The sequence below is a fragment of the Lolium perenne genome, chromosome 2, assembly GCF_019359855.2.
Source record: "Lolium perenne isolate Kyuss_39 chromosome 2, Kyuss_2.0, whole genome shotgun sequence".
Lineage (NCBI taxonomy): Eukaryota > Viridiplantae > Streptophyta > Magnoliopsida > Poales > Poaceae > Lolium > Lolium perenne.
Genome location: NC_067245.2, coordinates 318,283,946 through 318,298,890, shown reverse-complemented (window position 1 = coordinate 318,298,890; position 14,945 = coordinate 318,283,946). Strand labels below are relative to the sequence as shown.

Sequence of the window (14,945 nt, the reverse complement as noted above, 5' to 3'; positions counted from 1 at the left end):
GCAATTCTAGAGCTTGCTCTGATGGTCTGCTCCTCTTGCACCCTTGAGTTTATAGCCATATGTTCCTCCTGTGTTAAGCTTTCCTGCATCTCATCCTGCATCTGTTCAAGTTCAGGTTGAGGACCATCCATAGGAATGACTACAGCTGTCCTTTCATGTTCCAGAGAAGGAGCAGCTAGTCCCATGATAACACCTTGCACAAATTCTCCTTCCTCTTCATCACCCTGTTCAACAGCTTCATCTTCACTACTTCCATAATCCACCATATCCAGATTATCAACATCACCTCCTTGATGTTCAGGTACAGGCATTTCTTGATCCTCAATTATTGGTTCCATAACCTTCTGATATGTCTTCTGGTGCATGAAAACCTTGTCACTACCATTTTTTGTCAAAGTATCCAGGAATTTCCTGAAGGACTCATTATTATCTGGCACAGGCACCTCAGAGTTGATCACAGGTAACTCCTGAACAAGAGCAGTTACAACATCTCTGTGAACATCTTGGAGTGGTACACTATCAGGAGGAGTTGGAGTTCTGTCAGCATTTGCAGAGGATGATGTAGCATTGCCATCAGCACTGGCAGTGATCCCCATTGCTCTGTTCACTTTTGTAGCAAAGGATTCGGATAATTCATCAGAAATACTTGAAGAGCTGACTACAACATTATTTCCCTTCTCAACCTCACTATTGCTAGCTCTCTGTTGATTTGTCTGTGAGCTTCCACCACCAATGGTACTAGTGTTTTCATTCCCAACATTGCATGTAGCACTTCTCTCTTCTTCTCTCCCAGTCCTTTGTCTTTTTGGTGAGCTTTGCTGTGTACCACCATCATTATTTTCTATAGTTGCAGCATAGTAATTAGCAGGGGTAGAAGAAGGATCAATGACTTCTCTAGTAAATTGGAATTCATAGAACCCCTTCTTGATGGTGCCAATTCTTGAACTAGGAACCAAAGCAGGGTCCTGACAACCAATTTTAACTCTCACATATGCAAAGTTTCTGAGAAAATTCATATCCAGAGCCAAAGGCACCCCAGCCATGCTTGCAACATAGTACACTGTGGATTTATTTCTATATTTCATAGGAATTCCTTTCACCCTGAACCAAGTTTCCTCCATGACAGCAAAGGGCTCAACATCACCAGCCCATTTCTCAATCTTGATGATAGCATCAGGCACTGTCTTCATGAAAAATTTCCCAAAATGTGAGAGCTCTTCAATACATTTGGCATTAGGAAATCTAGTCACAAACTGATTCTCAGCAGCCACTTTGACATAAAACCGCCATTTGTAACCCATGGTATCAGACCAGACCTGAAACTCATGCTCCATATCCCTGAATGTAACATCACCTCGCACAACAGTTATCTGAGCATAGTTCAATAATTCTAGGGATTGCACTTCAGCTTCTACTGCAGGAATCATGTAAAAGCCTTGCCCAAAATCAGGACTCCCATAATATGGCGCACGATATTCCCATGGATCCCTTTCCTGGCAAATACTAATGTGATGATTTTTCCCACAGTTCAGACAACCCAGAAACTCTTCATTCCTAACATTCTGGAAAGGTAAAGAACTCAAAGGAGCCTCTCTACTAGCAGCAGCAACCGACGGAGGTACACATGACCCCATCGGAGCCGTACTGACCAATGGAACAACGGAAGATGTGTTGACAGATCTCCCTGCATTTGACTCAAGCGGATCTGAAGGTCGGACGGGGTTAATTGAACTCACCACAGTATTTTGATGGGGAAGAGTTGATGAAGGTGCGGTGGCGAAGGAGTTCACGGAGGTATCTGCACGCGTCCCAGCCATCTCCTGCCGATGAGCCCATCGATCTCGGTTGTTCGTTGTCGCCATCTCCTCTTTCCTTTGGCGCTCCGCCAAGGCCCGCTCCCTTGCTGTCCTCTCTGTAATGCGGATAGTTTCCGCACGACGATGTTCTTCCTCCGTCCTTCGTTCCTCACTGCGGCGGCATTCTTCAGATCTGCGCCTCTGTTCAGCCTCACACCTTCTATCCTCCTCCAAACGGCGATCCACCTACCTTCTCCTATCTTCATCCCAACGTCTCTCCTCCTCCCATCTCCTTTCATCTTCGCGCCTTTCTTCAGCCGATCTGAACCGAGGATTGAAAGCTGGACGTTGATATCCACCTCGCATCCCCCTGCGCGGAGGAGAACGACGAGGCGGGCGTCGATCCATCTCGCTCACCACTTGCACAAAGGATCTACTGTCACCGGATCTCACCCCTTGCCAGATCCTTGGAGGGGAATACGATGGTGCTCGATTTCGTGGTGGATCTACGGGTTTGACGAAGACGACGCCGCACGTCGCCCACGATCTAGGGTTTGTGGATGGGAAGTTGTGAGAGATGCGGTCGGCGGCTGGTCTGGTTAACCCACGGACTGGGCTCGTAGGAACAGTGCTGGGCTGAGGCCTGACCGAGCAAATTTCCGCCATGGCTTCAGAACAGGCCTGGAGCCTAGAAACCAAATCTCCCGCGCGTACACAGGACGGCGAAATCAATGGCGCCAACCTCTGTTCCATCGCGGTCCGCGGACCGATCAGAGCGCGATGGTTCGGGAAATCCACTGATAATCCATTCACGATTCGACGATCTCCAATAATCCTCTCAATTTCCAATCCTGCATCATCCAGCAGGAAAGTAACCCCATGATCAGATCGGAGGATCGAGCCATACCTCCGTCGGCCTTCATCAAAGTAGATCGCCTTCCAGCGCCAACTCCTCGCCGTCGCGATCTCCGGCGGGCAGGGATCCTCGACGGCAGGGCGGCGCCAGAAGTCGCCACCCCTGAGACGTGCGACTCACGGAACGGTCCATCTTGACTCGTGAACGAACTGTCTACATGGTTGTAAACTTGTAATTGAGAAACAGGTTCTACCTTCGTTCAAAAATAATTATCATAACTTTGTCTAGATATAAGTGGCGACACTTTGGAACGGAGGGTGTGGCGGTGAGTGCAGCATCACGATGAAGATGAACTGATCACCGGTGCCGGTTAACTTGCCCGATTACAGCAGCCACCTACCTACACACGCACGCACTACAAAGCATACCAACAAATCTTGCTACTGGAAAGGGAAAGGGAAGTAGGATGCTGGAAAGGGAAGTTACTATCCTATGGTGATAGGTTAGTTCTTATTAATTTAGTGTTAACTAGCTTACCGATGTTTATGTTGTCTTTTCTGCAAATACCTGTTGGGGTAAGGAAACATTTGGACTTCTATAGATCAAGGTTCTTTTAGCAGTCCGACGAAAACAAAAGAAAATACCGACTTACAAAATGGAACATCGCACGATGAAGCATACCAACAAATCTTGCTACTCCAATATATTTTTAAAGAACACCAAAGCAATTTCTCATAAAACTGAAGCCCAGCCACATTCTCTGAAGAACAGAGAAGCAGGGTTGGCATGACGTTGGAAACTTTGACATACATTTCGTCACCTAAAACGTCATGTAGGCATGTCAAGTCTCTAACGTCACCTGACCAAGATCTTTGAAGCCTGCAGTGGTCGATGACAGAGTGCACCCCCTCCACCACACAGAAAACTTTTCTTAAACGGAAGCAAAAGTTTTACCTTATCTACTAATTGAGAAAATAGTGTCCAGTTTTTAAGAGGAAATCGGATAAAAACCTACAACAACAGATCAAGCTCGCATATACCAAATACTCAAACATCGCGCCGACAAAAACACGTCATGATATTGGAGGTACCATCATTCAACTGTGGATCCAAAGTAGACAGCAACCAAAGTAGCGAGAAAATCGCAAACCTCTCGAGCGATGACACATGCAGGCACCCGTTGCCAACAGTTCGCACTTCGCAACCCCATAATATTAGCTATCGAGTGGTTCTGAAAATATAAAGATCAACCAATTGTTACTGGCCTTCATCGTGTCATTGAAACGTGTACCGATTCTTAGCTCCAGAGAGGAGTGGGCGAGTCAAACACATTTCAGGCGCTTTCATAGAGTCGGGGCGGTGGAAAAAGTTTCACAGGAATGACACATTAAGCTGTACCTAAATGGCTCAACAAATTAAATTAGCCAATCTAGCCAATCTAGCCAACCATAGTCACCATAAACCGCGGTACCAAACCGAGACCTTCCTTGGTCCCTTATGTGATTTCCGACTTTCTGCAGAAAAAAAAAGCAATACAATCACATTCCTTGTTTTACATAACATGATGAATAATACGAAATGAGAATTCTAACATCACTGCGATCTCCAAGAAACTCGACGAAAGGAAATAATATCCTCTCAAGAGAAGACGATAACAATAGCAGAAAATTTAACACACACATCTTGTGAATCTATATGTAGCAATAGTGAACGTGGTACATACCGTCATGCCACCTTTGGCAATCTTCAGAACTGGATTCCAGTTCATTCTACCCACATGTCTCCTTCACAGACATACCGCGCATTTCACTGAATGAGCACGCGGCATGATCAGGCCATATGTGTTCTCTCGATGAAAAAAAACAGGTAGTGGCATGTATATATCAACATAAGAAAACATACACATATTTCTATTTCTGCCATATTTTGCTACAGTGCTTGTTCACCATAACTGGAACTAAAGAAGAGGCATTATAAATTAGCAGCTGCAAGCTTTTCCTTCCTTTTTTCCTTCTGCTCCAACTTAAAATTGGCTGAAATTACAAAGATTAGTAGCATCGACTGCAAGTTATTATTACATTGAAGTTGCGGCTCCAGATCGTTCCGCTATAGCTGCAAGTAATCTTGGTATCGGAGGCATTTCAACCTTCTGTAGACCCTCGAGAACCCGGACCACTTCATCCATCGTTGGGCGATCCAACTCATTATCTTGGATGCACCAGCATGCAACTTTGCAAACCATTTCAGCTTCTTCCAAATTGAAGTCACCATGTAGTTGTGGATCCACCAAACTCCCCACGTCTCCACCGTGAAGCTTGTTGATGGCTTGCACAGGGAAATATTCAACATCGTCACTTCTGCAGCTGCTGGTAGTGTTGTTTGACATTTCAGGTGAGGAATTCCTCCTCCCAGAGATGATCTCCATCAGTACCATGCCGAATCCGTAAACATCAACTTTCGATGTAATAGCAACTCCGGTAAGCCACTCTGGGGCAAGATAACCTACAGTTCCCCTGAATGTAGTCAGAATTCGGCTGAAATCTCTTCCCACAAACGCTGCCAACCCAAAGTCTGCAACTTTAGGAACAAATGATGCGTCCACAAGTATGTTTTCTGGCTTAACATCACAGTGTATAATGCATTCGTGGCAACTCTGATGCAAGTAGGATAACCCTCTGGCAACTCCTAGGATTATCTGAAATCTTGTGTTCCAGCTTAGGACAACAGCATTATTGCTCTTCTTAAACAGATGACTATCAAGAGACCCATTTAACATGTGCTCATATACAAGTAATCTGTGGTTACCTTCGCAGCAGAAACCAATCAATTTGACTAGGTTAATATGTTGGATCAGTCCAACTGAGCTAACCTCAGCCCTGAATTGCTTCTCTCCTTGACTGGCACCATCAAGCTTTTTCACTGCTATAGTAGTCTCCGAGTCACTTAACACTCCCTTGTATACTGAACCAAAACCACCCCCTCCCAGCTTTTCCGAGAACTTCTTAGTAGCACGAACTAAATCTGTGTATCTGAAGGCTATAATCCCACCAGCACTAGCTTGGTTGCCGTAAAATAATGGCAGCAAAGCACACCACTGGAATTTGTTCCTCCAAATCAGTAACAAAAGCATGAGTACTAGTAACCCAAAACCAATCATGCTTGCAGCAGTAACAACTACAACATTTGGTTTTCTTTTGCTTTTTGTCAAACTTGGCAACAAATCTTTGGCAGCAAGGCGAAGGTAAAGAACATCTTCTGAAGTATTATCAATGCCATTATTTAGATTTACACTAAGCAATTCCCCATGCCAGACAGAGCATATGCTATTGTTATAGGAATAAGCAGTGCAGGAGCAAGAACTGAGGCAAGCTTCTTCACACTTGCTTTTTGTGGTAGCAACGTCTATGCTTCGTGGCTTGTAGGGCAATGCAACTTGACCAATGGGGTGGAACACGTCTGTTGAACTTGTGATATTTTTGTCCCTAGTGCTGCACTGTAAAGGTGTATTTCTGATGCATCCTCCTGTTCGATCATCAAACTCCCAATCCTGCGGTGACTTCCGAGAGAAGCTCTTCATACAGTCACATGATGGATGGAGATTGCTGCTGCAGACCGTGAAAGGTCCACAGGTAGCAGGCGGAATACAAGCATCGGCAGGTTGGGCATATATGGTTTGCCAAGTCTTGTTGGCTGGTGACCAAACATTTAGCTTTATCTGACCAGAAATGTCTAGCGAGACAAACGAGGAAGATGATTCATCCGGTGAAGTGTACATGTAGTACTCTTCCTGGCTGTTATCAACATATGCTGGATTAATCAAACCTTTGGTCTGAGGATTCAAATCTAGAAACGACTTGAGTATTGGTAGCAGATTTAACGATAATGCTGTGGATGATTCATAAAGCCAATATTCTACCGAGGGGTTGCGGCGCTTGAGTACGATCCCCCTGATGTCTTCTATTTCAATGCTATATGAGCCGAGACCCGGATCAATGAGACTTTTTCTTGAGATGCCCTGGTGATGGAAACCAGTGACCTTGTTCCGGCCAAACTTGGCTCCAGGAAGCGCAACATCTATTGGGTAGTCGAAGCTCTGCCACACCAGTAGGTCAGATGGGCTCTCTGTAAGGGCAAGGTTTCCAGTGTTCAAGAGAACAGCAGCACTGGTCGAAGTGTTTATGCTGCTGGTTTGTGTCCTATGATTGACAATGTGAGTGGACCAAACAATGGATTCATTGTTGGAATCATGGTTTACGATGACAAGATTGCCATCGTTTGATATCTTGAGCCTTGTTAGGTTGAGGTTGGGGATGCTTATGGGCATATCCCTATTAGCAACCCATACGACTGTGAAAACTGGGATCTTATTGAACCAAATGCCAAGGTACCACAAGCTCGAGGAGGCGGTGTTGTGGGACAACTTACTGGTGGTATTTGCTGGCTGGTACTGGAAGAAACCCAGCGCGAACTTCCCGTTTATCGAGACAAGCTTGTCGCCGACGGCGAGCACTTGGCCTGCAGTGAGAGTGTCGGTGTTGGCAGCTGCAGAACAACATGAAGGAGCAGCTTGCAAGAGGAGAAGTCCGAGTAAAAATGTGTAGAAGGGAGACATGGAGAATGAGCTGGAGAAGAGAGGAAGCATGACTGACTGGCGAACACTGGATGAATGCATGCTTTATTATAGAATGGAAGAGAAACAAGAGGTGAACAAGCAGGAACGCGTGCTTAGATGACTGACCCGTGAAGTCACTACAGTCCAATCAGGATGAATTATTCAGATTGGGGCATCACTTGCTACATACAAAATTAGGCAGCAACGTGAACCGGACAGATCTATACCCATTTGGTGCCATCTCTCTCCATATATACACAGCAAGACAGTGTAGTACCATAAAAAACTAAATTAGCTTGTCTACAAAGAGGACCTTCAATGAAGCTTCCACCAAACAGCTACATATATATGGTCAAGTCAATCATGGCGCTTCCATGAAGCAGTGGAGCCACTCATGGACAACCATGGTCCAGGTCAAGTCAACCATGAGAGGCTTCCACCAAGCTTACAAGGAAAATCTTTCACTATTTTGGTTAGGCAAGAGAACCCACACGGCATGCTGCTTGTCAAATTTCAGCCAACTAGGCAATGGCCTGAATGATTATGGCATTAACCTACACCAGAAAAGGCACGTCATTTATTCAAGAGTTATCTTCAGTTACAAAATTTTGAAAATGCTTTTGCTAACCGACCCAAGAACACAAATAGTTTGCTACTATGAACCTATTACAAATGCAAATTAAACAGATATCAAGACAAAAGAGACCAACAAAAGCTCCCTAAAAAGAGAAGCAAAAAGTGTGCCGACAGGCAGAAATACAACAAATGTTGGAAGCTAAAGTTGGCGAACGTAAAACACATAATAGCTAGCAAAGATATCTCAAATTAACCAAAAGGGACAGTGCTAGTGGTGCCAGTGTCACAGTAGCAGACTCAACTCTTCAGGACAGAAATTCTATTTCAGCACCTAGACAAGCTACGGGACTGTCCCTCATAGTACTCACTGGACCAAGTTATTCTTGTTCAATAAAAGGGAAATGAACTTGATTCCTCAATCCCTCTCACTATGCTGATCGATCACACGCTATTGCGAAGGCAGTTAACTCTCTGCAAAAGCGCATGACAGAGTTTTGTACGGAGTAAGTGGGAATGGTGGTTAATCTACACGAAGTCAGGCAGATAGAAAGCAACTCAGGAACCTAGCAGCTGGGAAGCATTTCCTTCATAGCATTTCCAAGTTTAGGACAAAGGAAATAAAGCATGGCACATCAACTGTACGTAAAGCAGAGCACCCATAGAATAGGCTGCCTGTTCTTTTACATTGGCAAAATAGGAATAACGCAAGACACAGAACCGGAGGTAATAAACAACAATCCGGTGATTGTTCACCACAGCAGAGTAGCAGACAGCACTCAGCGACCTATTTTGGCAACAAATCTGGGTCAGCCCTAAACAAGAAGCAGGGAGGGGTCTTAACAGCACCAGCCATTTGCTCCGCTCGTAGAACCATAGGAAGGCATCGGAGGTCGCTGCCGCTCTCTCTTCGCATTTCCGTTGTTTCGTCGCCACCGTGATGGCCCGCCGTGGCCCTTCTCCCGCCTCCGCTTCGCGGCCACTGCCGGCGGTCGCCTCCCTCCCTCCCTACTTATCTCTATCTCTCTCTAGGATTCGGGCCGTCGATGCAGCCGGTTGGGGCCGCCGCAGCAGAAGGCGAGGTGAGGTGCGGCGGCCGTTAGAGGAAGAGCAGCGGCGGCCTGGTTTTACCGAACGCAGTTATGGTAACGGGATTTACCGATTGGTTCACAGAATCACAGCCCCTCGGAGTTCGATGCATTTACGGCATCTCCAACCTGCCGACCCAAACGGACGCGTTGTACCGTCTGTTTTGGGCCGTTTGGGCCGTTTGGGTGGCTGATCGGACACCCGGACAGCGCCGTTTGGGTCGCACGCTGCGGCCAACGCAGCGGCCACCCATTTGGCCATTTGGCATATTTCTTTGGGAAATAGGCCATCTGGCCACACATACTTATAAATAGTATCTAATAAATATAGAATAATATCTAACAATTATACAATAATATCAAATAGCATAAAATAATATCAAATAAAATATTGCATGATGAAGAAATGAAATGTGCCATAGTTCGAACAAATATAAAAATTACAAATTGGGATTGTCAACTCAATTTGGGCGCTCTATGATCTCCTTCTGCCTCTTCTCGAACCAAGCTCTCTTCGCCTCGCTCATATTGATCAAGTCGGCGTTCATGATCAGGTTGTCCTCGGCTTGCCGTTTGAGCTCAACTTCCTTCGCCTTCAACTTCACCTCTTGGGCCCTTGTCATTGCTATGAGCTCAATTTCTCTCTCTTTGAGCTCAATTTCTCTAGCTTTGGTCTTGGCCTTGACCTCTTCAATCTCGAGCTTCTTCTTTTGGACATCGAAGTAGTTCTTCCTGTCCTCATCTTTCTCCCGGCGCCTTCTCTCATCCCTCTTGTCCGTGGACACCTCTCTGTCGGCATGCATCTCCTTCAAAGTGCCAAACAATAGCATGGACGAGGCATCACGCTTCATGTCGGCTTTGGTTGCCTTGTGGCCGCGAGGACGACTTGCACGAGAAGCGGAGCTACCGCAAGGCTGGCCACCATCAAGGTCAATGACCGTGGGATCTTTGGCGGTCTTGTTGCCAGTCAAGGTCGCCATGTACCCCTCGTACCCCTCCTGGAACTTGGGGGTGCCTTGGAGTTCCTTCCAACAATGAGGGATGACAATGGTCTTTTCTCCATTGGACGATTTGTACCATTCCAAAACTTGCCACACCTGGAGCAAAGCGAGACAAGAACGATAAACATATGTGCAAACATTGGATGAATATGTTGAGGTTAAGAATCATACCAAGTCCTTCATGCCCAAGCCACTAACGGGGAGCCGCTTCACGTGATCATACGCCGCCTGGAACTTGTTGCATTCCGTTTGAATTGTTCCTCACCTCTTTTGGAGCGATATGTCGCTGCGGTCGCTCTCAAATGGCTCATGTCCGTATTTGCGATGCTCATGGAAGTAATCATAGATCCGGCGCCAGAATGCGGTCCCCTTCTGCTCGGCACCCGTCAATGCATCTTGCCCGATGGTCAACCATCCGTCGACGAGCACCTTGTCCTCCTTCTCCGTGTAGTTGCTGGTTCTTTTGCTTACACGGCGACCTCGAGCTTTTGCAGTTGCGGCTTGCGTGAGCTCATGAGCGAACAACGGCTCCTCCTCGATGTTAATGTTGCCGGGACAGGTAGTGGTGTCCTGTTGTGTGTCAATGGGAGGTGGCTGGGGAGCCTGCTCGGTTGAAGCATAGGGCATGGTGGTCGGCATTGTCTGCGTGTAGGACGGAGGGGCCTGCACGGTGGACGGTGCCTGCATCGGAGGCGGCGCACGCTCGGCCGACAAATCGTCGAGCAGGTTGCGTGCGCCATCCATCGTTGTTGTTCCCATGTGCGTGGGGCCTTTGGAGTTCGCCGGCGCACGGTTCAGGTCAATGGACGAAGGAGACGGCCCCGTGAAGGACTCGCCCACCTCCGGTGACCCATCCCGTGACGGGTACGCGTACCGCGCCGACTGCGGCCCCAATTCGTGCGCGCCGGGCGTGTACCCAAACGGGGCAGTCGGCTGGGATGTTGACCTTGGAGGAAGGGGCCGGGTCACGGATGAGGCCGAGCTCCCCCCTGAGGCCGTGCCGGCGCCCGGGAGGATCAAGTGCTGAGCGAGCGCTGCGTGGCCGCAAAAGAGCCTGGCATGCTCTTGCATGACGTTCGCCTTCGCCTCCATCTTGAGTTGGAGGAGCTGCTCCGCCGCCCGCTGCCGCTCCTCCGCGGCAGCGTCATCCCTCTTCCGTTGCTCGAGCGCCCTGCGGTGGTCGCCCCGCTTCTTGCTCTCGATCTTCCTCTGCTCCGCGGTGAGGTCGGGCTTCGCCTTCTTCGTTGCCGGCCCGGGCTCCACGGCCACCGGAGCGTCCAGTTCAGGAGCCTCCGCCACGGGAGGAGCGGCAACGGCCGCGAGCTGTGCCTCGTCTCCGATGGTGGCGGTGGTGGCGGCAGTCGCTTCGTCGTCCATCTCTAGGTTTTGGGAGTGGAATGGAGTGTTTCTGTTTTGGGAGACAAACAGGCGGGCCAGGGCGGACAAGGGGAGAACGCGAGCGACCAGCATTCCGCGTCCACGGCCACGCAAACTCGTCCCAGATTTGGGCCGGGTTTGGGTCGTCCCGGATGCCGTGGCCATCCGTTTTAGAGATGGGTCCCCGCGCTGGGCCGCGTTTTTGTCCGGTTGGACCCATCCGGACGTGCGGGCGTGGTTTGGGTCACCCCGTTTGAGATGCCCTTAGGTCCGGGCTTTGGGTTGGGCCGGCCGCTGGGCCAGATCTCGGGGTCGTCGCTGCGTGCGTACTACGCCAACTACGCGGCTTTCGCTGCTTCCTCATCGTCCTACTCCTTCTTCATCTCCGGCTTCGGGACGAGAAGGGCGTCGCCGGCGTGCCTATGCTGTTGCCGCGCTGGTTCGCGGATTTTGACATTGCTGCCGTCGCGCCTCCGAATGACGGGCGGCATCTGGTACTCCGGCTCTTCTTTCACCTCGCGCTTCGGCACGTTGTACGGCGTGGCGCGATGCGAGGAAGGCATTGATCGCGCCGGCCCCAAGGAAGAAGAGTTCGAGGAGGATGAGTACGTCCTCTTCGGCTGGCAGCGTGATGCGGCCGAAGGTGGCATCTCCAACCTTAGGGCGCCGTTGTGGATGCCGTCGACGACGTTCGGGAGGGTGCGCCTGGGAACGCCCTAGATGTAGAGGCGCCCCTCCCTTTTCCAAGTGTTCCTCCGGCCAACGAGGCCGTCGGTGCTGCTCATCTCGGCACCGTTCTGCGCTTGGAAGAAGTCCGCCCACCAGTCGTCGTTACCGGTGGGGGCCCATGTGGGATCGGCTCGCTCCTCGGCGCTGAGGCGAGCACGCTGGGTCCTGATCGCGTCCCTCCAACGTTTGGTTCCTGCCGGTGGTGGCGGCGGGACGCCGACCCCATTGACGGCCATCCTTCACCCCCCGTTGCTTGGCAGGCGCATGTCCGGCGGGACAGGGTAACGCGTGCGGTACAGCGTCCACACCTTCGCCACCGTGAGGCTGCCGCGGCCGAAGCCATTCGCCGCGAGGACGTTCTTGCGGGAGGACTACATTGCGGCCGTGGAAGGAGGTGCAGCGAGAGGAAGGGGGTGCGGCGAGATTGGAATGCGGAAGGAAGGAGGGGTGCTCTTTATTGTACAGCGGCGGCAGGCGAGGCGACATCGGGGCGTTGGCCGCAATAAACGCCGGCGCGGATGGCCACGCGGCCATGCACGACGAGACGCGTCACTACGTCGTCTGGTCGCTTGACCAGTGGTAGGCGATGGGGTTTTAGTCCGTGTCGCTGACGTGTCGGTTCCGCCACTCCTTACCTCGCTTTTCGTTGTGTCCGGTGTGCCCGGAGCATCTCCTGTAGACCGGGGACAGGCTCGGGGCGCCAGATACCATATTGAACCGCGTCGGATGGAAAGGATCTTTGAAGTGAGCGGCTGAAAACGAAAAAAAATCAACGCATCTTAAATACCTTTGGAGTCCGCTTTAGATGACACGGCTGGAGATGCTCTTACCCTTTAACATGGAAGCACAGCGACAGAAAATCGACTGCGTTAGCAATATGCTGAGGCCGGCGAAGGGAAGACCAATCCAGTTCTTTACCAATGCCCCAAAGCCTATCCGTGAACCGACAATGAAGATATGCACAGTAGAGTGTAGACGCGGCACTCGCTTGCATAAATGGGCAAAACCCACGAATTGGCCGACCACTATTTTGATGAATAACACGGAACAGTTCCCAAGCACACAACACTGAAACTAAGCTTTAACCGGTCTGAGGGTAAAGCTAGCCCACCCTAAAGTTAACTTGACTAGATTTAGATGTGCGCCTTGGCGCACGATCCCGTGAAGCTCGTGTCGATATTTATTGTGTATAACGATAATAAAAATTAATTGCCAATTTGTGAGATAAATAGTGTACTGATTTATTTTTTTGCAAGTACCAAATAGTATAATCGTGCTATTTAGCACACAATGCTCGGAACCAATGGATTCTAATGTAAAAGGTCATTCAGAAAATCACAATAGAACAATAAGAGTAAAAAGACCAAAAACAAAAACAAAAATCATATTAGGTGCAGATATTATTTGGGATGTGCGGAGCGTGGGCCCAACTTTGGCACTGGTATACGTTATATATTTAAAAAATGCAACGTATATCCAACCTCTATTCAGTGACTATTTAAAAAAATCATCTTGTGCGGAATGGAGGTGGGATGTAAAACCAGTAACTTAACCCTACTTTTTCAGATAACCCCCTTCACTCAATAGTTAGCTGAATTCCTTTGTGTTATCTCCTCGGGCGATTCAGCGGCCGCCACTTCTCAGACGCGACACGGCCACCACGACACTGCCCCACAGGACGAAGACTCGAAGGCCATGGATGTGGTACCCCACGCAATGGAGACTCAACGGACACGCTGCTGCCCCCGTTCGGCGGCGAGAGGACAACTTAGCATGCTAGTAGGATGATCCGCCGCCCCAGGATGGCAACTCAACGACCAAGCCTCTGCCCCCACGGGATGGCGGCCAATAGCAATTTTGCATTTATACATAAATTGCAATTTAGCAGCTTTATAGAATTTAATTTCATCTGCTGTGATCTATTCTTTTCATTTGTAAGCTTTATTAGGTTCAGTCAGTAGTATGAATCAGTTACAAAAATAGGTTGTTGAACTGAGCTCTTTTCATCTTTTGTAAGTGACAACTAAAGTGCGGGCGACAACACAGGTGAAGTTCAGAGTCCTACCTTTCAGGGTGAAAACCCAAGGTCTGACCTTAACTGGTTGTGCCTGGCAATGACCTTGTTGGAGGCATTGTTTTGAGAGCGGGGACTATCTTCAGGGTGAAAACCTAAGATCGTTGATCGGGCGACGACGGTGTTAGAGCACTGTTTCCTTCTTGGAGGCGTCGTTTTTGGAGAGTCTGTATTTCAGGTGTTGTTTTGGCGGTGGATGTATTGCTGTTGTTAGGCCCGAGATACTGTAGCGGGACTTTTGTTTCTTAGTTTTCTTTTACTTTTTTTGGCTGTGTGCATCCGTAGTGCCATTAGGGTGGTGCGTTGTTGCAGAGGCTGGGTGTAATTGGTATCTATTTGATATTAATATATTCCCTTTATCGAAAAACTAAAGGGCATTATTGCTGGAGTATTCTATAACTTGGTTTGGACGAAATGAGGGCAGATGTCTCATAACGTATGAAAATTACGCAAGGACATATACTGCATTACTCTGTGACTCCGAAGCCAAAAAACTTGAACTCACCCAGCCAGATTTTTTTTCAAACGAACTTGAACATATTTGGATACTACAACATCCTTACAGGAACTCAGCTAACAGCGTCAATTAATTAGCCATGTTTGATATTTACAAAGGAGTTACAACATGCACAGAAAATCCTGCACAGAAAATCCAGGTGACAGTTCCTTGTGGAATGACGTTTGGCTGGATGATTTATATCCCTTTTAAATGGAAGGCCTCATGGCCCAGGCTTTACATACTCCAAGATAGGTTACATAGACCAAGTTATAAAAGAAAATCCAGTATGAGCAACAAGTATATGTTACCTTCTTGGCAGGGCCAAACACCAAAAGGTATA

At 48.6% G+C, this 14,945-nt stretch overlaps 1 protein-coding gene across 2 annotated transcripts; it reads right to left on the bottom strand.

Annotated features, from left to right (window-relative positions):
• Nucleotides 1–4,535: 4,535 nt before the first annotated feature.
• Nucleotides 4,536–7,682, bottom strand: LOC127336690 (G-type lectin S-receptor-like serine/threonine-protein kinase At2g19130). Of its 2 annotated transcripts, XM_051363532.2 has the most exons (2): nt 7,078–7,678; nt 4,536–6,980 (listed from the first exon to the last, which is right to left on the bottom strand). In XM_051363532.2, exons 1-2 carry the CDS (start codon nt 7,206–7,208, stop codon nt 4,727–4,729), a joined length of 2,385 nt encoding a protein of 794 aa, XP_051219492.1. In that variant the 5' UTR covers nt 7,209–7,678; the 3' UTR covers nt 4,536–4,726. The 2 variants fall into 2 exon arrangements, with proteins under 2 accessions (XP_051219492.1, XP_051219491.1); XM_051363531.2 differs by having other exon boundaries at nt 4,536–7,682.
• Between the last annotated feature and the right edge of the window lie 7,263 nt (nt 7,683–14,945).

Excerpts from the sequence above, each read along its gene's own strand:
- LOC127336690 (XM_051363531.2), bottom strand. The coding sequence starts at position 7,324 with ATGCATTCATCCAGTGTTCGCCAGTCAGTCATGCTTCCTCTCTTCTCC.